General features: G+C 40.8%; 1 protein-coding gene across 1 annotated transcript in view; it reads right to left on the bottom strand.

The window, feature by feature from the left end:
- arhgap32b (Rho GTPase activating protein 32b) overlaps window positions 1-26,499 on the bottom strand; it is a 111,758-nt gene that overhangs the window by 77,005 nt on the left and 8,254 nt on the right. The window contains exon 2 of the mRNA XM_023417734.2: window positions 1,896-2,229. Within this exon, the coding sequence (XP_023273502.1) occupies window positions 1,896-1,990 (95 nt within the window). The 5' untranslated portion in view covers window positions 1,991-2,229. The remainder of the gene's footprint in view (window positions 1-1,895; window positions 2,230-26,499) is intronic.

The raw sequence follows: 26,499 nt of genomic DNA on the forward strand, positions 1-26,499 counted from the left end.
TCCTCGATACCGGCTGCTGATCCTCTGATCCACCCCTGTCCACCAGGATTCACCGGACAACTTTTATAAAGCACCAGCCCTGGCCAAACGCCCTCCGTGTCCTCTCTGATAAAAGAAATAATCTGCTGCATTGGGCCATAGCCTGAGCACACACACACACACACACCCTCCTGTACATACTGTACATGACATCATCTAGAAGCAATTTAGCAGAAGAGAAACATCTCTTTCTTTCCCTTTTTCCATTCTACCCTTCTCTTCTTTATCATCTTTTTTCCTCCTCTCTCTTCTTTTCACTCACTCACTCTCAATAGTAATGTTGGACCGCTGTCTAATGTATGCTAAGCTGCTGCTGCCATGGTAACCCTGGTGCAGGATTTCGACCCAGTTCAGGACTGGAAGGGCGGTGTGTGAGGGGGCAGGTGGAGGGGCTGAGCAGCCTTAACTGTAATCCCCCACCCCACCCCACCAACCATCCAAAAAAGATAACGTTCAGCAGGACACATTTGCAAAAACACAGACCGATGTACACAAGTATGCAGCCACACACACACACACACATCACTAATCCAGCAGCAGGGAAAACCCACACCATGCTGTCATAGCAGTAATGTAGGGGAGAGAAGCCGATGGCTACCTGGTTGAACAGCATGGTTGTATGTGCAGATGATGTGAGTGGTGACTAACAGAAACAGTAAGGAGATGACTATGTGTCAAAGGAGATCCCCATAACGTGCTGGAGATTAGTTATACCTCATTGGCAGAGAGTGCAACAACTGTAATGTAGAGGAGATTAGTGACATCCCAACAGCACCTGCTAGCTGGAGAGAGAGCTTGCCGTGCACGGGGAAACGTGTCGAGAAGCCCCCCCCCCCACCAACATAGATTAATGAGTGTTTGTTATGTGTGTGTTCACCACCTGCACGTGCGACAGCGCCGTTTGCCCTAAAAACATCCCCATGAAGCATGCATGTGTACTGGATACACATATGTGTTTTTGTGAATGCACATGCTTATGGGTGTGGGTGTGTGTGTGTGTGTGTGTGTGTGTGTGTGTGTGTGTGTGTGTGTGTGTGTGTGTGTGTGTGTGTGTGATGACAGTGCACGGGCATGTGGGTGTGGGTGTACAACTGTACCAATGACGTAACTGGTTGAAAGCTGATACACTTGGCCCAACTGTGAAGGTAGTGGTCACTGGAGCTAGGAGTCGACTGGCTCCGTAAGAAAAGGAAATCTGAATGAGGGGTTTCCAGCGGTGATGGTTAGTGATGGCAGTCACCTAGTTGCTATGGGACGAGGGGCTGTGGGTGGGGGTTACATAGGGGGTGGGGTGGTGACTCTGCAAACTCATCCTATCGGCTCAGCTATAGCTCATGCACGTCTGCTGATGCCTCCCTCTCCTTCTCTGCATGCGCATACCCTGGTGTCATTTCTCCTTGAGGCATAGAGGAAGCCAAGTAACACCCCCCCTTCTATCATCAACACACACTCCAGCACTTGCATGCATGCACACACACGCACACACACACGCTCACACACACACACACACACCCTCTCTCTCTCTCTACACTGGCACTGCTTCAAGCACAAACCAGATTTTCAAACTGTCAAACCTCGGCATCAGCTTCACATACAGTAAGTGTAGTGAAGCAGAGGAGGACACACACGCATGCAAAGAGAGCATAAGAAGACAGGCTTTCTGTGCACGCACACACAAACATTCACTCACACACTCTCCATGCCCACTACTCTAACTATAAACAAACTAGCATGCTTACCAAACCACTACCTAAGGTGTGGTCCCTCTTTCCACACAGACACACTATTCCTCACCTCTCCACTCTGATGGAAAACATTTGGGGCAGTTCGCTCCTGAGGGTGTGCGCCGGACTTACCTGTCTAAGATGTCATGGCTGGACGTGGTTGTGGCTCCCAGCAGTCCTAGTGCTGCACTCCCCACCGCTGCGGCAGCCCCGCTGCCTGCCTCCATGATACTGACTCACTGCAATGAGCAGCCTGCCAGAGAAGCGGAGAGGGGGGTGCGGGGGGAGAGGGAGGGAGGGAGGGAGGGGGAGGATGTGGAGAGGTAGATCAAGAGGGAGAAAGACGAATGAGGTAAAAGAAATCACATGTAGGAGAAGAAAAGGATGACGAGGGAAAAAAGCACAGAGAGAGAGAGAGAGGGAGGGAGAGAAAGGAATGTGGGGAATAATGAGTGATCTGACAAGACTGTGAAAAGATGTGTGGTGGAAAAGGAAAATGAGCAGAGAGATTGGCATGGGACCAGGATAAGAGGAAAAAAAAAGGGGGGGGGGAGAGAGAGAGAGAGAGAGAGAAAAAATCATTAATTGTGTGTTTAGTCTGTAGATCAAATAAGTCATGCTGATGGAGCTTTGCGAAGCAGGATGTCACTTCGGTGTTAACACATGGAGATTCTGGCACACACACACCAGTGTGAATCAACAGTCAAACACCAACATTGGCTGCCCTGCTACCCTGCGCTGGCTGTGTTCTGTGAGGTCTCTATCCTCAACCCAGAAATTCAATGGTCAAATCAATTTTTCCAGCCGATCCACTAAAATGCCACTTTTTCTATCTCATCCACAGCAGCACTGTGTCCAGACATTCACTGACTTACTGGCAGCTCCCATTTTCAAAAGGAGGAGCTCAATGCCGATTTCAAGCACATAGACTGTCCAATCCAATTTCTCTAGATATTCCACACCCAAGTATTTAAACTATACTAGCAGTGAGTTTGTGAACTCATTTCTGATGCTTGGCAATCAAGTTTATTTTTTTCCTTCATCCACACAACAAACCTCAGTAAGATTTGATATAAACACCCATGAAATCACCACATCTCTTTTGGAAAGAATGCATCATGAGAAGACTGTGCTTATTCTATTACAGTTCTGTGTTGTTACATGCTTTAATACAGAAAAGTACATCATAGCTGGAGGAGTGTTTATTCCAACTCAAACAATTAGATTAATTATTTTTACCCTTTGAGAGTATCATTGTTATCTCTGTGCTCAACAATAACTTTTCTCTTCTTCAGTAATTCATCATCCTTCAAAAAGCAAAAGATCAAAACATAATGTGAACGTTTGAAATTTGTGTTCAGACTGACTGTGAGAAACAAAACCTCATTCATTTGAATGGAGCTAGTCCATTGACCCAGTGGGGGTTCCAGCACAGAGCTTTGGCAAAAAAGAAAAAGAAAAAAAAAAAAGGTGGCTTAACCTGGCTTAACATTTGCCGCAATGCAACCTGACATCATCTTGCAGAACACTGTGCTGGCCAATTAAATATGCACGGGTTCTCATTCCTGGTGGATTACTCTGAAGTGTTGTTTGGCACCTGCCACTCAGACTGGACTTCCTGGATCGTATAACATTGTCTCAGCAGCAGCTGCAGTGACACACCCAGGGCAATTTCAAGTTTGAATGCCTTCTACCATAACATTATTTACTGAAAATACATTGATAATATAAATCACTTTACACCATTATATAGTACACCAGCACAAAACCTACTAAACCTTTATTACTTTGTGTTTCTTCTCTTTTACATCATCATTCTCAGAAATCTAACTATGAGTGTTTAGTTTATCATGCAAAAACTCAAGCAGTAGAACACTGTTGATTTTCATCAGCGTGTCCTGAGGTGCATTAGGGCTGAAGATAATGGTTACTTTCATTACTGATTGATCTGCTGATTATTTTCTTGATTGCTTGGTTAATTAGCCTGTAAAATGTCACAAAATGGTGAAAAAGGCCCATAAACAACTTCCTGAAGCCTAAAGTGACATTTTTAAATCGCTTGTTTTGTCTGATCGACCATCAAAAACTTGACGATTTTCTATTCACTATGACAGAAGACAATAAAATACCAAAGTGCAGTCAGTCATTTCTGTGTTAATCTATACAATCAACTAATCGTTTTAGCCCCGAGGTGCATGTTTAACTACTTTCATGGGTTGCTCTCCCACACTGTGGGGTAATTCAGTTAGCATGTCAAGTTCTCATCTGTCATAATTTTCTGTCTGCTGTTCAAAACTCACATTTACTGTGATTAAGGTTACTTTGGGACTAACAACAGTGATCATCTCCTACCCACTGAATCATCACTGTGCCCATAATCACAGCAGAGAACACCCTCTCGGGTATTATTGCTATAATACGACCCACATGACGACCTCCCAATGAAATCCAAAATGTCACGTTGTGAGCAGACGGAAATTGATGACGGGGACACAGCAGGAACAACCCAATAAAACAGGGAGAGGAGAGAAAAGTCCATGTAGCCAGTTTTCTGTGGCAGTCAATGGCTATGCTCTGTAATCCCATGAGGATGACGCCTAGAGAGAGATGGAGGGAAGGTGGGAGGGGAGGAGGGGTACAGGAGAGGAAAGTGTGGGAGGAGAGGATCCTCACAGGCCACACTGAGGCAGCTGCTTTTGCCTCTGAGGCAGACTTAGTGGGAAAACATAATCCCCAGGGCTCTCTGTGGTGTGCAATTTAGTCAAGAAAACATCACACGTAACACACATATCATGTATAATGATAGACATAGAGACAAGGAGACAACAGATATAGCATCTATTCCGATTTTTTTTTTAACAGGAATTTCTCTGAAATGCTAAAGTAATGCTACATCTTTAAGAAAAAATGCATTCAAAGTGATTCAGGGATCTTTGTTCCCAAAATAACAAGGCAACAGTATGAATCATGAGTGATTAAGCTTCGCTGTGGACCAATCCGAAACTAATGCGTCACCTTCTCCTGACCTGAGATTGTCCGTGGCACAAGAACATCCAGAGTCTGGACGGAAAGATTATCAACTTCTGTGGCTCCATATGAGTTCGGCGCTAGAGTTGATCGATTTAAACCAACACAATATCGACCAGACAGCGACAGCACGTGGAGGTATCGACTGCTATGAACAAGTGAGTGGTGTGACAGGAGCGCCAAGGCAGGGAGAGTCGTGGACACAGGCACAGGCTACATGTTGAAATTCATCTCATGTCCTGGGCTACTGTAAACTCCTGCTCTTAAATCGCACACACACACACACACACACACACACACACACACACACACACACACACACACACACACACACACACAGAGGAAGGACATGAGCTCAACCCATCTGACATCAAGTGTGTTTTTGTGTATCAGTGCCTGCGGGTATTTGCTGTGGGAATGGAAATACACATCTCATTGGTTATTGTGTGTAGAGGGAATGAAGTGTGTGCATTAGGTAAAAGAGGAAGTGAGTTTGTGTATGCCAGGCAGGCAGACAGGGCAAAGCAGGCTGAGCTTCCCACAAATACCTGATGCAGCAGAAAACCAATGAAATGGCCGACCTTGAGAGAAGACAGACCTTCAGCTCAGAGGAGATTCAAAATCAAGAGTTAAGAGTCTCTGCACAGTAAAAGTCTTCTGTTCTCATCAGAGTGGCAGCGTAACCAAAACCAGACCTGTGGTTGGCCACAAGTTTGAGTCAGGAAATATTAGACATAATTAAAGCTTGAAAAAAAACTTCTATCTAAATTAGTTTTATATAATGACGTGTTTGGCTTTTTCGTCTGTCCTGTAAGAGTCATGTCAGTGTGCATCCGTGGAAATTATGCAATTTTATGTGCCAGTGTTTACTATCCACAAGAGATAACCAGTCAAACGTCAACATGTCCAGTTAGCAAAACTAAAGAGTGCGCGCGCACACACACACACACACACACACACACACACACACACACACACACACACACGCACACACAGTTAATGGTTTGATTTTACTATAAAGAAGTGTTAAGTGTTAAAACTTCAAAAAAGTAGCCTTTGAAAACACGAACTATGATGTAATGTGCTACATTTATTGTCAGCGATTAAAAATGAAAAGATGAAGTGAAAGACAGATCAATGGACAAATCAATTAATCATTCTTGTGAAGTGAAGTTGTAATCAAAGACCTGCATGGATCTGTGCAATCACATACTGCAGCCAACAGCTCCTGTTTAGTGAAACTGATACCAGTCTCTCCAATTTCATAGGGCTGAGTATCGTTCAAAAATTTTCAATATCGGTATTGATACTGATACCTTGACTTTGATACAGATTCTTACCAATACTTTTACTAATTTTATCAAATCCATTTTAACTAAAAAGAAATGACACTATATATTTTGGTACAAATTTTAGTTTTATTTTTAAGCTTGGTCTCTTTACACACTCAAACATTTTTGTGTAGATAAACAGCCAATCACCAGCATTATTAAATCTTGGTCCAAACATGCTGCCAGCTTATTGGCTCACTGACATTGATGAGATTTACTCATTTACTCCTTAGATATCGAATGACGAGGCATTTTTTGATCCTCGATAGTATCAAACCAACTTGGTCGGTCCATAAAACTACCGACACTGGGTGCCCTAGTGTTTCATTAATGCTATTTCTTACTCAGACATGATAGCTAACACAGCTGGCTGTTGTGAAGCAGCAACAAAACAGCTGAGATAAATTAAAAATACATGCAGGCAACACACTGACATTCAGAAAGAGATAAGCTAATGTTACTTTAACTTTATTTATTATGTGAACCTCACAGACTGCTATCAAGTAAACAGTCCCTTTCCTGCTAACCTTACAATAGGCAAGAACAACACCTGTCACCATGGTAACTGTACACATCAAAGATGGTGACACTCACGGCCCATAATGCTCAGCAGACATAAAAATTAAAAATACATGATGAAAATGAGACTAAAATTTCAAGAAACTAAACTACCATTAGATTAAAAAAAAAACCACAAAGATCCAATTTAATATTCATTTTTATCAAAAGACTAAAACTGATACTGTATAAAATAAGATACCAACATAAAATAAGTGTATATTCCTTCACATTCCATCAACTCATTTTATCTTCAAGCAGATTCAGTCTGATGCTGAACTCTCTCAGTTAACAGAGCTGCCCTGAAGCACTGCAGCAAGCCATGTAAACACACACAGGTTCATCAGCATGAAATCAGTACTAGGGGGGCAAAGTTCACCACCATGACCTCTTCCAGTTGAAGACACTGCAGCTGTGATTACGTGCAGTAGTTACTCCTGCAGCTTGTTTTAATTCCCTGATAACTGAAGGAAAAGCAATTTGAGATTGAGACATGTCACTCGACCCAAACAACAGCTGGTGTGTGACAACAGTAAACGACTTATCTCCCACCACCGTCACCATCAGTCTCAATGAGTGTTTGGCCTTTTATTGATACCGGCCAAATTATCAAGTAATCAGGCGGTAGAACGAAAAGGCTCCCAAGTTACTATTTAATAATTCATCATACATTCATTTACTTATTTAATTCAACGTGGCAGTGCAGGGTCCCGCAGAAGAAAATGTAAATTGATGTTTTTTTTCATTATTGATTAATCTGCCAATTACTTTCCCGGTTCATCAATTAACCATTTTGCCCATAACTTGTCAGTAAATAGGGAAATAGTGAGTGCTATCATTTTCAAAAGCCCAAGTTGATGTATTCAGATTTCTTAATTCAACCAACCAACAGCCAAAAACTCAAAAATACTCTGTTAAGATCAGATCGGATATGAAAAAGAAAAGCCACAAATCATTTAACCAGTGAATGCTTGGAATGTTTGGGTCTAAAATGATTAATGGTAACTTTCTGGCAATTGATTAATTGATTAATCAACTAATCATTGCAGCTCTACTGCGTTTACTGTCATTTTTTACCATCACATTAAAAAACCTCAATAGCAAAACAATCAACCATCCAATAAGTTTATGGGTTGCCTGAACTATACAGCTATTAGCAGTTTGTACTACTAGCTTATCAAGCAGCGTGTCTACTGCACTCATTCAGCTGTGGCAGCCTGCCAGCCCAGCAGTCCTCTGTGCTTCATGCTGTACCATTTATCACTATACTGCAACAGTCATTCAGTTTCTTGTCTTTTTCAGCTTCATCTGCTGCAATAAGTTGAAGCTACTGATAAACACTTCCTCAATGATTCATAATACATGTGGTTTATGTCACAGCAGTGACAGACCAATAGAGCGTGGTCAGCTAGAATCAACAAATGACATGATGCTAGCATTGGATTGTCTGAAAGGGCGTGGACTATCTGGAAGTTCACGTCATATACAAATATGGAACTTACTGCCAGACACAGATGGGGTGAGAGCGGATCAGTGTGTCAGTTATCAGTGTCAGTCCAGAACTCAAGCATTAGCAAAAATTTTGTAATTCAGATGACTTCCTTTCCTACATTGTGAACATTCTGTCCATGCCAACGTGTTTTGTAATTTGTAAATGTCATGCCACCAAAAAAAATAAATCAGGAGCTTTTTTACCATCCAGACCATCAGGATTAGGTATATAACTACCTAGCACATACTGAAGCATCACTAGCTTAGCAGCATTTTACTGTGGTTATAAATGTGAAATAAAGGGGGGAGGGGGTAACTGCAACACTGGTAGACCTAATGAACATAAAAATGTTGATGTTGGATGCAAAAATAGTTGTTCTCTCTTTAAAGTTTACTTTCTTTTAATCCTTGATTTGTTACAGAGTATAGTTTTTATTTAAATGTAGATACAGGTAAATAAGGACGTTAATGTAAATACAGATCATATGTTAATAAACCATTCTGTTGACAGTATTAGAAAATCTTTTTTGTTGGGGGGGGGGTGTTTGGTCCCTACCAATGCTGAGACCAAACCTACGCCCTTGAACCACACACATCTTTGAACTCAACCCCAGTCAAGACCTGTTTAGCGACTATGTCTTACATGAATGTGATAGACAAATAGACTAAATCTAAAAGCCTGCCAAAGTACTCAAAACGCTATTATGGCTCTAATAAATGTTCCAGACACAGATTTTGATATTTAAAATACATTGGAAATCACTTATTGTTATCACATGTGTCCAGGTTGAATTGATCACTGTAAGTGGATGATTATTATAAACTTTTCTTTTTCTTTAATTCTCATACAGATTACTAATTAAAATTTGTATATTTATGACATGAATATAAAGTAATAAAACATACAGCTTTCCGCTTTACTGATTAAAAGACATAATATAAATTTAATGATAAAAACTACATAAACTGTGCTGTGGTCCTCTGCTGCTCAGAGCCTGGTCTGAATGGTCAGGGTGAAAACATTACACTCCACTCAGGTAATACACCTGCTGCTGTGAGAGGGAAGGGACGATAATAACACACCATTAAAAGCCCCATCACACGAGAAAAATAACTCACTGAGCCACGGCAAAGATAACACATGGCGTGTGAGTGTGCACAGCAAGCTCACATACACACATACACGCACAATGAACTTATGTTGGAAAGCAGGGACGGTTGTTACCAATTGTTACACACTGTGACTACAAAAACCTCATACAAATAAGTCCTAAGAGAGTGTCAGAATATGACAGCTGCAGTGGGAGGCTAAGACAGTTAGAAGTTTTTCCCCATACATTATCATGTATGAAAAGACCCAAACTGAACGCACTGTACACAGACTATAGGCAAATTATTTAAAGAGTATTTGTATAGGAATGTTTTTGTCCCAAGCTTTTTGATCCATATAAGCAGTTTCTACTGTTCTTTTTGATACACGTGGTTTAAAACAAAGCATGAACAATGCTGTTTCTGCAACTCAAAACAACAAGAAGGACTTGTGTTGCATCTTATGTACAAAAATGAACTTTAAGGGAGACACGCAGCAATATCTTCCCTCAGAATTTAGGCCTTCACTCGTACAGATACAAAAGTGGTTGGCAGCATCTGGCCTCTCATGAAACTGTAGGTCTGGGGGTGTGCTAACACATACACCAAGCTTTCCCAGCTTTTTGAACGTGAATCTAAATCCACGTGACCACACTGTAACAGTGTAGTCATACAAACAGATTAAAAAAACAGGGAGAGCGACAGCTGGTATTCATTATGAGTGAGACCCGGCTCTCTAGCGCCGCTTCTCTTGCTGAACTCAACAGCTAAACCACAGGGGGAAAGTTGAGATAGGCTCTCTGCTCAACTTGAATATGTAAATATCCTCTGACGCAGTGAGTGACGGCCAGCAAGAGCCAATCGTGTTGTTTACTACCCCACAACACTATGTAAAGAACTTCAAACAAAAGCTGGCCGTTGCATCTCTGGCTTCCCAGCTCTGTACACACTGTTGGTCTGTGTTGCGGTGATGGATACATCAGAAAACAAATGTACAGTCAGTACAGAGCTTGCAATTTACATGCTCAACACATCGCACCCAACACAGTCACTCCTGTTGTGACACCACTGACCCCCTCCACCTCTAACGTGCAAAGAATTTCTGTTGACCGCAGCCCCTGCTCCCTGCTTTGAAAGCACCGACCATTCAAACGTATTGATGTGCAAATTAGCCGATGGCGTCACCTAGACCCTTCTTGGACAGTTGTTGGAGCACCCAGCATCACCAGTCAGCTTCCCCTGAAGTTTGCGACACTGTTCTCAAAGTGTGTATGAGTGTCGAGCTGAATGTCAGCAGTGACGGCACAGAGGCAGGTTGTAAAGCTTGCTCTGCAAAAATATCAAGAGGGCATTAAATCACCGAGGAGCCTCTCCACTACGAACTTAATTTACCTCCTGAGAGGACGTCAACCTGAGACTCCATCTGTGGCAAGACTCTGAAATGTAGCTGTGATAGGAGGTTTCTTCTTCATAGCTCCCTCCCTCTCCATCACCTTCTCATTGTCAGCTGATTAAAACTCACAACACAGTAGCACATACAGTATCTGTAAATAGCAGCGTAATGCAAAAGCTTCTTTATTGACTGTGTTTTCATATGACATCTGATGGAGTGAAAAAAATATGCTTTCTCTGCCTCAGCTGAAAACTATTTTTAATGTGTGTGACTAAACTGGAACACCTGCAAATTCCTACATGTCTCATCATCACAACATTAACTGTGCCTTTCCTGCTTTTCTGAAGAATGCTTGATTGCACTAATGTTTATTCTTACATGTAATACCTTGAAATGCTGAGATCTGCTGATGTGAGCTTTTTTCCAGGTCAACATGTCATACTGACGCCTGACAATCTGATACTAAACTCTTCAGTAATCAGTGGATTTAAAGTTGTCTAATTAAAGCAACATTTTACAGCATTTCAAATTAAGTTTAAAGCAGATAATCAGGAGGTGAGGGCCGGTTGGTCTCACTGCAGTGAGTGAGTGTTACTGTGCAAAAGGCTGACTGAACTTCACAGTGAAGAAAGACTCAATCAGTGGATGATGATGGATAAAATAGGATTAAAATAACTGAAATTATTATTGTAAGTACATTGAGACACATTCATCAGCGTTTAATCCTCAATAGTATCTTCTCTGAGTATTTAATAATGATGTTGGAAAGAGGAAGGAGCTATTTCTGCTGCTTGTGCTTCCAGAAGTAAAAGTCCCGTTCATTTTTCCCATAGACATTGTTAGGTGACTCACAGCTGCAGCTCCTCTACAATCCATATGTCTGTTTGATAAAATAGTACAAGTCTGTGGACAAGATACATCCAGTCACCTAGCTTAAAATCCTGTTTTGTGAGCCTGTAATTTCAGGTAGAGGTTAAAGATTACACTGCTGGCAAAACTGATGCTGCAATCTGCAGCTCAAACTTGTTTAAAAATTAATATAATTTTGGATTCTGGGACAATTTGGGATGAATTCCACAACTATGGCACCATGTTCTGTTCACAAATTCAACGATGAAGCTTTTTGAATTCACTGCTGCTATGATTCGTCCTCTGACTTCTCCGCGGCAACGGAGAGAAAACCTAATACTCTGAGATGTTGGAATAATTAAAAGCGACGGCCAGAACATAAACACATTGGATTGTTTTGTTATCAAGGAGAATGATGTTTTCATGTATGACAACATTGATGAAACCACTGAAAGAAAGATCTGAAATGGTGAAAAAACATTTCAGGAATTACATCACATGGAATAAATTAAGTAAAAATAAGTTAAACTGTTTAGACATTTAAGTTAGTAGTTTTTTTTTATGTTACCACTCAAACCCAAAGCTGCATTCTTCACATCAAAAGGTGGCCAGTAAAATAGTTTTAAATATCTGCAGTTATTTGAACATTTTAAAATTAAAATGTTCTCCTACACACTCCTCTCTCTACCAATGATTCAGACAGAAAATTAGCTTGACTGACATTAACATTTCATTGTAATAACATGAGAAAATCCTTCCTGTGGTAGTGTGCAGCACACTGGAGTAACCAGGACACAGCACCTCTCATAAGCTACATATTTGTGGGAGTCATGTCAAGCTCCTTCCTGCACATTTTGTTTCAGAAATCATTTTAAGAAACACAGTTTTGGATTGAAATACCTTTTTAAGCAGTGTGGAATCGTCGTCAGTGCCTATTCTGAGATCACCTGCACTCTCTCACTCTTCATTGTAACTTTGCATCGTCTCTGTCAGACCTTGACATTTTCACTTGACACTCTGTGTTCCTGTTCCTCTAATTGCATCAAAACCAATTCTCTGAAACCTTGAACTCTTCTTCTGATTCCGGCAATAATGTACAGGCCACAGTATGTAGAAAAAATGTTTTCATTCATTACGTTAGGTCCTACCTTTAAAAAGGTGTAATGTCATATGCAAGTGTCAGTGCAAATCTCACCCACCTGTCACTCAAAGCAGCATACCCTCATTTGTGCAGAACTTTAAAATGTGAACAGGTGAGTTATATAAGACCCCCCCCCACACACACACAACAGTTGTCACGAAGGGGGAAAATAGCTATAGAGACCAAAACTGTTTTTTGAACTAGGCTGTAGGCATGTTTATTTCTGCTGTAAAGTTGGACATTTTAACATGGAAGTCTATGGGGATTGACTCACTTTTGGCCTCAAGCAGCCATTTGAAGAAGTGCAGTTTTTGGTACATCCGTGTTGGCTTCATTTTTCAGCCTCGGAGGTCGCTGCTGGATGTTAACAGTACTGCGGGGCAGTACTGACAACTTAGCAACTTCCTACAGAAACAAAAAAATGTCCAACATTGTCCAAATCCAGCTGCTCACCTGTCAATATACCTGCTGCTTTTGTCTGTAGGTGGCTGGGACCGAGTAAGCAATGTCAGCTATGTTAATTATTTTTGTGCATTTCATAGAGGAAACAACAAATAAGAGTAATAACTCAAAATCAGAATGTATCAAAAAATAATAAATACATTCTTTTGATAATGAGTTGCAACCCATTTACAAACAGTTCTGAATCATCTGTCAACTGTGAGTTGTCTCATGTTTTACCTGTTCATCTGTAATTTAAAAACTTCATATTTCAAAAGGGTCTCTCCTGATTTGCTGTCATCGAGTCAGTCACACTGGACGCCAGTAGAGGAGGCTGACCCAGCGCCCGAGTCACAAATAGTTTAGCTGACTTCGCAATCATTCAGCTCCCTAGCAGGAGTGTCAGTCGAGTCTCGCTGCTCTGCCCTCTGTCTCCATCACACTTCTCCATTTCAGCCACAGATTTACAGTTCAGTCATTTTGAGACAAGACTCTGTTAAGGCTCATAGACAGCTTTGCTGTCATTCTGCACTGCATTACAATGATGCAACAAAAAAAAAAAGGAAAAAAAACTGATCCGAATCAACTACATTTAGGAAACAGCAATACAAATGATCAGCTTCCATATCAGGATGTCCCACCCATTACCAGTCATCCTTTTTTTTTCTCAATAGTCAGGAGCATTACATATCAGTTTAGAAGCTGATGTTGAGGCAAAACCACCGTTATTCTCAAATTATCTGAGAAAAGAGTGTCAAAGAATTAGTTAAAAACTGATTTAGGAGATTTAAGCCTGACAAATGTTTGACCACAGTTTCCTTACATCAGCACTTCACTCTAAACAAGTTTCCACGTTTATTTGACCTCAGATTTGAAGCCAAGAAAAGATCGGTAGCTGAAATCTGATCCTTTATATGTTGTCCCTCTACCATTCATTACTTCGCTCTCCCCAAACTTTCACACCAGAAACAAGAAAGCAGATTGTGTTAGGTAATGTTGAATTTAACTACCTATGAACTCGCGCAGATGTTTAGAAATGCTTTAAAAATAGTCGCCTTCCTGTGTGATGCTATGCTCCTGTGTGTGCTTGGTTAGAAAGCCCTGTTAGTCACAGAAGCCTGTTTAATGCTCTGGCATGTGGTTGGGTCCCAGGAGATGGAGCAGAGGATTTGATGAACTAGACTACATTTGTGTTAGCATCAGGAAAGCTAATCTCACAGGCGTCAGAACATGTGAGGCCGCCAGCAGAAGAACACTCAGTGCTGCTATACAGGACGGAGGCTGAATTCATTTGGCTTTGACTATTATAACATTTTACATTATTGAAAGGGAAAGAGATGCAGTAATGCAGGAAAAGGCTTGTGTGGAATATACTGTATTTATCCAAACAGAGGCAAATATTCACACTCATCACTCTGGCAGTCATCATCTACTGAGAAGCACATCATGGGTGATCAAAATACCAACAGGAGTCACTGGGGGTATTTAATCAACCTGTGAATAATTGGTTGACATAAATGAGGCCAAATCTATTTTTGTTACCTGAGGTGAAACCTTCAGTGACATCAAATGACATCATTAAGGTTAAGTTCTGTCTCCAATGCAGCTGACCTCATCTGAACAGTAGTCAGATTCCTGTGAGACATACTTTGACCTTAGTGGCTTAATCATGGCCGGAGATGAGTTCATTAAAATACAATTTTGTGTGCTTACTCAACAACCCATAAAAAAGTATGCATGGGAGCCTGAAAACAGACCCTATCCCTTCTGCTAGCTTTAAATGATTATCTTGGCCTGGGTGAGTACGAGACTCTGGCAAGAGAGACAACCCAAAGAAAATTAAGATATGAGTCACTTGGCCTTTTAGAAAATGCATCCAAGTGAAGACAATCTAATGCACTAAACAGGCAAAGTATAGACAGGAGATGAATGACCTTGGAGTCGATTTAGAAGCTCTTAGTAGAGCTGGGGACGTAAACTTGTCTTGATAATTAGCAGGCAAAAAAAAATCTGATAAGGTACCCACTCACAACAGCAGACCACGGGGCAAACACGATTAGTGAATTAGAAGAGAGGATAATACAATTGAAGGTGAGATGTGAAATTACCAAGTTAAAAAATGAGCTAGTTGGAGAGACAGAAATGACTTTTACATACACTCCTATAACCATAGTGAGGCAATAGTTTGGTTACTTCAATTTTCATCCAAACATCTTCATCTAATCAGACTAAGCACAACTCAATTTACCACAACTGGATTACTCGTCAGCCTTTTAAAATTACTGTTGCCACGTACACTGCTCTCTCTGTTTCAGCTCTTCTCATGGACACAGTCGCACAATGAAGCGGATACAAAGTGGTGTGCCTGAAAGAAAAGCAGCAGCTTGGCAAATGGCAGTGGAAAAATGAAACATGTTTTCAAGGCAACAGCAAAAAACCTCCTTCGTGTTAAAACAAATACCACAAGTAAAAGGACATAAATGAGCTCGGACTGTGAATCTATCAGCAGAAAAACACAAGGTCAACAAAGCTGTTATTCTGCAGACTATCACATATTCGTCCACAGCTTAACTTGAGCAGATAAACAACTGTGGTTACTCAGGATGCAAGGTTACTGCAAACTATGGAAATACTTTAACTGAGCCATTTCACTGACTTCTGGATTCACAGGCGCGCGTGCGTGTGTGTGTGTGTGTGTGTGTGTGTGTGTGTGTGTGTGTGTGTGTGTGTGCAAGACAACTTAAAACTTTGTGATAGTGATTACAATGAAGCACTGATGTCACACATCTTTCACATGAGAACAGTCTGGCTATCTCAGGTATGACAAACGAAAGAGCAACGCTTCAAGCAAAATCTGCTGACAGTCTATGTTTATCAGCTGACTAAGTGAGGATCCTGTTTACTGTAAACTGCTCTTGTAGTAAAAAACACAACCTCTTGATGTGTGGGAAAATAAAATGAAAATTAGTTCTAAAGGGTTTAGACTCGAGCAGAATGTTCCTCAATATTAAATTTGAGAATTACTAATCTTACATTTTGTTCATTTTCATTGTAGCTCAACACTAATATGCAAAATCCACACTGTTGCAGTACTTGTGATGCTGCCACATGGTGAATGTCACTGAAACAGGCAGAGTGTCCATCAGCACAGCTAAGAGGATTTCCTTGGTGCTGTTCCACTTTTGGGCCATTCTGGCCAATCCTCTTGAGAGATTTTTTAAAATGTAAATGCATTTTCCACACAAACATATGCACAGTAAACACATCTAACATGTGGTCCCTGAGCCGAGCCAATATGTGTCCCCAGTCCCTGCTCCACCATCAGGTCTCCAGTCAAATAAGCTTAATGGGAAATACCCGGATATGTGAACACACATGACCCCTTAGGCTAGATCCACACTACTACGTTTTGGTTTCTCTTTGGTTATCACTTTGTATGATTGTATAAGCATCTCCTCCAAGTTGTATGATTTGAAACTAGAATTGTATGCCTCCTCCACTCAGACTAGTTTTAGGTTACATCTATGTTTATCCGGAGTCATAGAAAATATTAACCATTTGTGTGAAATCTTGTAATAATTACTAATTGAGCTCTTGAGTATTGGTTAAAAAAGTGTTTTGTGAGGTCACTGTGACTTTGACCTTTGACCACCAAAATCTAATCAGTTTATCCTTGAGTCTACACGGACATTTGTACCAAATTTGAAGAAATTCCCTCAAGGTTTTACGGAGATATTGTGTCCACAAGACCAAAACCACGTTTTATGAGGTCACAGTGACCTTGACCTTTGACCACCAAAACAGACAGACGGACAACCCGAAAACATTATGCCTCCAGCTCTGGCTGTGGCCAGCGTGGAGGCATAAAAATGCATCACTTGCGCTACGTTTACAACTGATGTCCACGCTACTATGGAGTGTTCGAGAGCCCAAAACAGAGACTTTTGGAAATGCTGCTGGACCCATTATAGTTTGAAGTCTGGGGTTGCGTTGTAGATTGGAGTCTAGAGACCTTTGGAAACGAAGACGTAGACACCCACGGTCACACCCTGATGGGGTCTTATCAGCCTCAACTCCCAGTGGTAGTAGTGCAGCCTTATTCGGGGCAAGACGAGGAAGTTAGTTAGATCTCAGCAGTCAACACAGCTCGGAGCAAACAGCATAAAGTCACAACAACTTAAAACATCTGTCCAAACTGTAAACATGGATTAAGAACATACAAAATAACAAAAGCAGCTCTATGAATCTTGCAAAGCAAACTATTGAATGAAATGTCTACATATTATAACTCACTGCTAACAAATCATTCAGCTTTTAGGCATGCTACTTCAAGGTTGTAAGCCTAATCAAGTAGAATAGTAAAAATACCAGAGCTGCTTTTCTATTTGCAGTTTTAATATTCAGGCAGACTTATCGTCCTAAATCCACTCCACTGGAAACTGGAAACTATTATTTTAATTGCAATGTTGACTTAGAAGCAGCTGTACATTCAAATCTCCTGGCACAAAACAGATAAAAAGAGAAGAGCACAAACTTCACTGAGACAGGAGCCTCATATTTGCTTTTTTAATGGCCTCTGCAGTGCATCTGTGCAATGGCCTGCCATGGAATAATAATACTGCCTCGGTAAGAAGTGCTTCTGCTGAGGTCTGTCACCATTACCGTGTAGAGGAGAGGGACGAGAGGGCAGGTTGTTACCCTGCCCCCACAATGGCTTGCTGACTCACTGTGACAAACACTAATAAATAAGTGATTTATCAGAGATCCGTCGACCTAAATCTCTCTCAAATCTGTAGCGAAAACACTGGCAGGTTCAGCTGAAACTAATCCTCTGACCGAGTGTGGCATCTCCCCTGTCAATTATCTTTGATGGCTTTTGCAACAACAGGAAGACATGCCCAGCACAAACCCACGGCTCACTGACTGAATGCTTCTCTGCATGTCTTGTCTTCATTACCTCCCCTCCTACTCTGATTAATGAGGCTAGGATGGCTTGATGGTGCTACTCTCCATCAGTAAAAGTGAATCACTGACCAGGCCTTCACATCAGAAACGATAAAATCCATCGTGTACCAGGTGCAGTTTTTTGGTCCATTAATCACATACAGTTCATTTCAGATTTACCTATGACATGAACAATAAACGTCATAGAAAGCAGCTCAGTCAATCAACTACAGGCTGCATTTGAAATTACTCACATCCAGATGAGATTTAAAAGGGGCCGAATGTGAGCATTTTAATTTAAAACCTTCAAAAATTAACTAACATTATAAACATAATGTTTAGAAATAAGTTTTCACTAAGCAGCAACTCCAGGGCTCAAAAATGAAGCCAACACATAAGTAGCAAAAACTGCAGTTCCTCAAACGGCCACTCGAGGCTGGCTCCAAAAGTGAGTCGATCCCAATAGACTCTCATGTTAAAATGTCTTACTTTAGAGCAGAAATAAATTGTTTTCAGCCTGGTACAAAAATCTATTTTGGTCTCTATAGCTAATTTCCTTCTTCATGACAACTGTACATGGGGTTTATTTTTATAAAAGTCATCTGTTTAAATTTTACTAAATTAATTAAATTTATGTATAATTGGCATGATCACTTTGAGTGACAGGTGGGTGAGCGTATAGCTTGCCACAAACTGGCATGCATCGAAGTCTCACCTCCACACCCGCCCCTCCTCTTTGCCTATTTTTAGATTAGCTGGGAGTCAGCCAACTCTGAGTTTCAAAACCGCTCTTCAGAAACCTATGAGTGATGTCACGGAGGCTACATCCATCTTTATATACGGTCTATGTTTTTCCCGTTATGTCAAAGATGTCTATGTATTGTGTTGCATAGATATATACTGAAGTTAGCATGCTAACCAGTTAGCCTCAGACCATCCTGTCTCGCAGCACCACTTTGAGGTGATAGGGAGTCACTGTAGCATCCAGTCTGCCCTCAGTCCAACATATGAGGATGAAGAAGTAGTAACTGTGAGAAGGTTATAAACCTGTGTTGCAGCCATCCTCTCTCCGCGACATTCCTCCACTCTTTCCTCAGCTCAGCTATCAATGCTGCTGCTCCAGCTGCTCTCCCTCTCCCTCACATTCCTCGGCCTCTTGTGGCTTGTCCTCTACTCCTGCCAACACTACATCTTCCCTGTCTCTAACTGGACAGACTGGGTGTGAAACTGTCAATGTCAGTCTAACAGTAACAGTAGAAAACAACCTACCAGTTACATAAAAGATTGCAAGGTAAACCTGTGTGGAAAGTATGATTCCCCAATCTGTGCAGGTTTGACAACATGTCAACAACTTGTCCTGTGCTGAGGTGAGATTTATTCAAGCTAATGTTAGCTCAGTGTGAGGGGTGTGACAGGTACACGGAGAGGGATTGTGAAGAGACACACACGGTAAAAACTTTTCTGACTGTGACCAGTAGCCCGATGGCCAGTCCATCTACTGTACATTCTACTGTATATGCATCCATGTCTGCCAGATCACTCTAGTCCAGAGGGTGGTGGTAGTGCACCTGAAGCACCACCACCAGAAGAACTTGTGAACTTTGTCAGTTTAATTACAACAATAACAGTTTAACAAGCGTTAGCTGTCAACTGGCGTGGATTAACACACTGGACACGCCCAATAGAGGTCAGGCCTTCTTTCAGGTCAAAGTTGAACTGTGGCTATAAACCTGGCAGGTGGTACATGCTGCTCTCACTTGCAAAGCAGTTTAGGACAGCACAGTGAAAGTCTTCCTCCATCTAGTGCAACTAATGCAACATTCTCGGGGGGATGAAATTCGTTGTGAAACAGAATGCTGCACAAAGACTGTTCCATGTTTAACCAAAACCTTGTCTCCACTGCAGTCATTTGCAGTTTACTTTGAGATGCTGGACATTCTTCACAACACTTAACGAGTTAAAGTGGAAGTAAAATAAAGAAGGAAGTCCATTTTCCGCCATGAAACTAGGAGTTAAAAGGAGAATATCAACATTTATTTAAAGCACTGGATGTGTTGACTGTGTGAGACAGATGTGAGTTGCTGAAATGCTTTTGCATGTAACAGGTCAGACATGATAGGTTCTCGGAAACAGAGCTACAAGAGGGGCTTATTAAGCAAAGTATATCCATTTATTTGAACACAACAACTCGTGTTTTTGAGATACATTAGGACAACCTGCACTTGAATGACCAGCCAGTTAAGAACTTCCTTTCCTAACTAGCAGATAAAATAAGCAGCTGATCTTAACTTTACAGCTTCCGGCTTATAACAGGGGAAAGAGCTGAAAAGATGTTTCTAATCAACAACAGCATCAGGCAAGAGTTTTTAATCTCATTAGTGATACCTGGCAGAGTGAATTAAACAACGGATAATAGAAGTAAAAGAAACTACCCAAGTCAAAAACTGTATCCTTTCTTCAGTGTTCCTTCATGAGACAATAGACCAAATAGTTTTCCATTATGAATTTATTTTCTAAACCTACTACCTTTGGCATAATTGGTCTTCCAATGGCATCTCTCAATTGGACAAATTAAAACATGAAACTTGAAAACACAGTGACGTTTAATAACAAATGATTTTGAGCTGTTTCCAAAATAATTACCGGGGGGTCTGTCAGATTCAGTGCATAAGTAAAACTTCCTTCTAATAAATGCTGTGTCTGACAGGCGTGAAGGACGAGCTCCATTAACAGTCCCTGTATGTTTTTTCTAGTTGAATAATTTATCCAAGTACTGAGCGTGGCCACCCAAAGCTCAGACCATGTCAGAAAGAAAAAGAAAGTTCTCTCATAAAGATATTGAGATCTTACTGTGCAGACACACATATTAATGTGAAAAGCAAAGACTTTGAATAGCAAAATAAAGATCAAATCTTATTCAAAAGACCGCAACACTAGAGTGAGACTACAGGAGTTGTGACTTCCAGTTCTAGACAAGCAGCAATTTCAAATGAGGGAGCAGTGTGAAATATGCTGGCAGAGAGACAGACTATAAAATTAGCCTAATTAAATCAAAGTGATGCAGGATTTAATGTGTAGAAACAGTCATTATAGTGCTCTAGTGAAGTGAGTGTGCAAATACCAAATAACTGACATTCTTAACGTTTAAGTTAATATGGCAGCATGTGTTGGCAAACAGTTGTCTATTTACACATCCAGCGGTCACAGAGCAACATTATCAGTCATCTGGAGTCATGATGGTGTCCACCTTTGGTCTCTTCAAACTCCTGCAGGAAATTTATGGCTCTTTAACTGTTAAAAACTTCACCAGCTTGTTGCTAACTGTGTCTGTCTGCAGTTTGGTGCTGGTCAGGGATCGAGGGGTGTAACAAATCTGAAACCAAGCCCGAAACCCGTGATGCAAACATCCACAATTGCATGTCGCGATGTTGATCGAGCGATAGCACCTGCGGTAAAAGTTATGCTAATTTAATGGATGGATTCCTCCCATCTGTAGAACCAAACCGTGCTGCAGAAATCCAGCCATGAACCGAAATGTGGATCTGAAGAACTGCCACACCCCTACAGGAAACTGTAGAGTAAAAGTAGTTCTGTGATGCGTTGATGATGCAAGCACTTTAAATTTAAAAGGCTACTCCAGCAATTTAGTATGTCAGTTCCACTGAACTGGAGAATTCACAAGAGACAGATCAAAAAAAAAAAAAGAACAGAGCAAAGCAGCACAGACCAAGATAGTGTCTTAAATCAGATCCTTCCTGCCTCTGAAATGGCCACTTTCAAAAGTCTGAATCCAAATGTCCGTGAATGCAGAGGCCTGATCCGAATCCACAATCCATCAAGTGCACAAGGGTCCTCTAGGTGTACTTTCTGCAGACTTTACCAGACTTCACTTTTACGCATAATCAATTGTGATATTAACGCGACAGTGTAAAAAAATGAAATGCATCATATTAATAAAATAAAAATAAATATAAAAAATAAATGCATCTGTTTTGAGCCCTATAGTGAACAAACCAGATTTCCAGCCTGGGTATTAGACAATGGGGTAATCATGGCATTGGCAGATTGAAGGACTTATTTTCTAATAATATTTGAACAAATGATGAAACAATGATGAGTATGGGATCCCCCGGGGAGAGCCTCTTTCAGTATTTGCAAATAAACTATTATATGTTGCACAGCCCGATGTTAAATGACAACCCTGAAAGATCTCCTGTTGAGAAACTGTAACTTCAAACAGCTGGAGAAATGTCTGTCAATCTATTCTATGAGGCGTTTTGTATTACTTTATAATGGGCTTAGGGCCACATGGGAGAGGAGGGAGCTATCTGTTACATAATAGACAGTTCCCCGTAGAGTCACAGAAGACCTTATACACCTGTGTTTACAGGTGAGTTGTACCTTCTTGTGACAAGTAAAGCTGAACTTCCAGTGTCAGATTAATTACCTTTCATCATTTAATGATCATAGGAGTATTACTTACTGACACATCTTATTACTGGTGCTTATGGTGATGTAAGAACTGGAGGTTAGCCTACTTAGTCAATGTACACATGGTTACACATTCTAGATAAGCCACCTAAAATACAGAAGAACCCTGCAGTGCTGTTCTGAAGGTTTCCAACTGCTGCTATGCTAATATAACAACCAAACCAGCATGACATTGACTGTACTGACAGGCAATGACCCTAATTCCTTCAGTGGTGCATATTCATGAGGTAATTTGGAGCTTTAGAGGAATTAGGCCATGACCAGGCAGTCTGCTCAGCATCCATGAGTGACATTAGCACCTTTTGTTGCTCCCTTATAGCTGCAACTGAAGACAAGCGCCACATTTTGCATTATGGTAAATGCAAAGGAAACGTTAACTGTAGCCAACATTAGACATTAACTACAATCAGAGCTTGTCTAATTATTCCCTCAAATAATTTCTTAGCTATTATACATCTGGTAAGTGAAACATAGTCCCAAATAATTGCCGAAAGGCAATCCAGATGTGGTCATTAGGGCTGGATCCCATATTGATGACCACATGTCCGCCCCGACCCACCCCAGTGGAGTCAGCCAGACGGCAGTTAGCTGTCCCCGGACAAATTCAAGGCAAAAATCAATGTGTGACGCAGCCATTACCATTCTTTCTCAACACTGCGTTTTTATCCGCCTCCTTATGCTCGTCATCTGATGCCTTCTCTAAAGTCTCCTGCCTCCAGCCTCTGGAGACTGGATGTCAGGAGAGTGACCTTGTTAATGCAATTCACCTTTGTAAGATGAATACAAAGTCTGTCTGCCAAGGGATGGTGTTGAGTATCAGAGCTGGCCACCTCACACTTTATACACAACTTAACAGCTCTATAGCTCAGAGTCTGAGTGTGAAACCTAAGCTGGGGTTTCTGTGTGTCATTCAGTCATTAAAATGCCCTAAAGCAATTTCTTTACTAACAATGAAACCTTGATATCAATTTTGAAGAGACAGCAATATGAAAGGATTGGTAGTACAGCTGATCCCACTGAGAACCAACACCACAGTCTGCCGCTCTATGCGGCTTTCAGCCAGTTTCATTTCATTCTGTAACATGAAATGATGGGGGGGGGGGGGGGGGGGGGGGGGCAATAACAAGGCCTTCAAATCATACGGTCTGTGTTTCTGTATTCTTATCACAAAACAGATCATCCGTTATGGCTGTAACTACTCATAATCGTTAAGAGTTCATCTGCAATCTAAAAAACTATTCTAGGGTTGAATGTGCATGTTACAACAAAGAAGCTTACAAAGCCATGATGAAGCACTTGTTTGTGTTGAGTACTAAAATCAGAAGATCAGTATAGAGTTACCCCCCAACAACACACCTTTAGTTCACCCTGCCATTTCTATTGTCCTTACTATAATAACACAATAATGTGAATACAATTTATCCCACTCTCATTCAAAGATGTCTGGGTTTTCTCTGGGTTTTCTCCGGGTTTCTGGAAAAATTATTGAAATGATCAAAGGTTCAAATCATACTGAACCATTATCATTTCCCTGTTTATAAAAAAACAAAAGAACAGCTTGTTTTTCACAGAACACTCAGACATTAGCGAGAGTGAAACAACCATGCTCACTGATGAAGTAACTGAAGTCACATATTCGTGACTGATCGCCAGGGTCTGAAATTAACACCTGCCAAGCGCCAAATGTGGGTAGATTTTCTAAACACTATCTTGAGAGCGTCTACCACATTTCGATTTACAGACACTCTGCTTCTGCCAATTGCCTGTGTCTGAGCCTGACATTTTCTAACTGAACCTATCTAACCAATCAGAGTCAAACAGAGGCAGAGTAGGGGTGGGTCTTCACGGAATGCGGGTAACTTCACTTGCCACCAGTCTGCTTCTACCTAATAGGCTTATTAAAAGCGATGTGGCGACATTTACAAGCAGTAAGCCAACCTTCAAAAAGGAGGGTGAGGCACCAGCAAAAAAAGTTTTCTCCTCAGAGATAAAGGAGAATAATCCCACAAAAGCTGTGATGCTGTGGCAATACTGAGTAATGATTTGAACTAACGGTTACCAATCGACCAGGAAAATCTTTGCTGGGGGGGGGGGGGGGGGGGGGGGGGTCCTACTCCATTTGCAAATAATATCTGATGCAATGAACATGTAATTTTTTAGTCCTTAAATATAAGATGATCCCCACTTTTCAAATCTCATTTCCACAAAAAATACCATTTTATAGTCAGACTAATGCTTTAATCTTTATATGCACAGTGAAAAGAGTGAAGAATACTCAGCATGGTTTTTTTCATTCCTTCAGCTGCGCTGGAGTTTTATAATGGTCAGAAAAAACCTGTATATATCCATCATAACTTTCTGAGCCTCTTTTCCTTAAATTGCACTGAATAAATCTCAAACTTCTTAACAAATACACATTTTTTAAAGCCTTCCAGGTGTCAAAGAGGAGGAACAGAGCTTTTCATTTAGCAGCTCAGCACATACAATATCAAGGACAAGCACATTGTGACATTCTACGAAGACAAAATTGAATCTGAATCTGCTCTGACAGAAAAATAAACAGGACATATTCACAGACACATTTTTTCCGTTAATACTTTTCAAATGTATTAAATAGAGCACAACAACTAAGTATCTATTCAGACATCTTAAATTTCCCTTCATCTAGGGCTGCTTGATTATGGCAAAAATCATAATCACCATTATTTTGATCAATATTGAGATCACGATTATTTAACACGATTATTCATTGACTTTGGAAACACCATGGATTTACAAATAAGATATTGACCAGCGTCTTGTTACAATGCAATAGGTGAATCTGACCTTAATACACATAGACAACATGACACCCATCAACCTAATTAGTGGAATGAGAAAGGATGAAAGCGGGTGTCCAACTAACGCTCTCAGTGAACATACAATTGTGACCCACTAGACAACTCTGCTTTAGGGGATGTTTTGCCCCACTAGGCCTTTGGTGTGTGACGGCCCGGGGGTTTAGAGCATCCTGGAGCACAGGAGCTTGTCCTGGAAAATATTAAATCAGGCTACAGCATGGACAAAACAAGAAGAGCACATGGAGAGAGGACATGACAAGGACACATGATAAGAGTGAAACTGTCTACTAAATCTTCTTAACGAACGTGGTCTATATCTCATTCTTCCAAAATACTAAATAAATGAACTTTGGATTTGATTGCCAAAATAAGACAAAAAAAATGAAGAATAGCTTGTCAACACACTCAAATTCAGGATAAAAGGTACTAGCGCTTTCAACAAATTCTCTAAATTCGATTGCATGCACTGCATGATGGACAGGAATCACTCAACGTCACTTCCACCGATTAAAAATGAAATGTAGGTCAAGCTGAAACAAGCAAATAATTCAGCAACAACCATGGAGTAATGACAGTAGAGAGTTCACAACCTAACTAAAAAGCCCATGTTTGGAAATACCTTACATTTTTAAATCAGTAAATGACAAATTTGTGGAACCTCAAGATAAAGTTGTATTCAAGCTATGAATACAACAGCTACAGTTAGCCTAGCCTAGTATTCCAGCACTGGCAACACATCACAAAAATATGAGCGCCTGTACAAGTAGTTATGTCTCTTATTGTACTGGTTTGACCTCTTCATAATCATTATAATTCACATAAATAGATATTCGAATGGTTCAAACCTGTGTGTTTTTTTTTCAAAGCTCATTTTTGGCCAATTTTTATAGCACTAAAAGATACTGCACAGACCAAACACAAAGGGTTTAAAGTTTAACTCAGGAGCCATTTCTCTGACCTTTATCTTGGCCACTGTGAAAATTTGCAGAATAGGTGTGCTGACTTAAAAAGTCAAGTCATGCTCTCAGATAATGTAAAAGGAGGGAAAGAAAATGGGCTATAGTCTACTGTGGGGACTGTGTATAAAAAATAAAGTTATGTACTTGTGTGAGATTTATCCAGGAGAACACAACATAGACAA

This window comes from Seriola lalandi, unplaced genomic scaffold (assembly GCF_002814215.2).
Source record: "Seriola lalandi dorsalis isolate HSWRI2012SDOR001 ecotype SW California unplaced genomic scaffold, Sedor1 jcf7180002054577, whole genome shotgun sequence".
Taxonomy (NCBI): domain Eukaryota; kingdom Metazoa; phylum Chordata; class Actinopteri; order Carangiformes; family Carangidae; genus Seriola; species Seriola lalandi.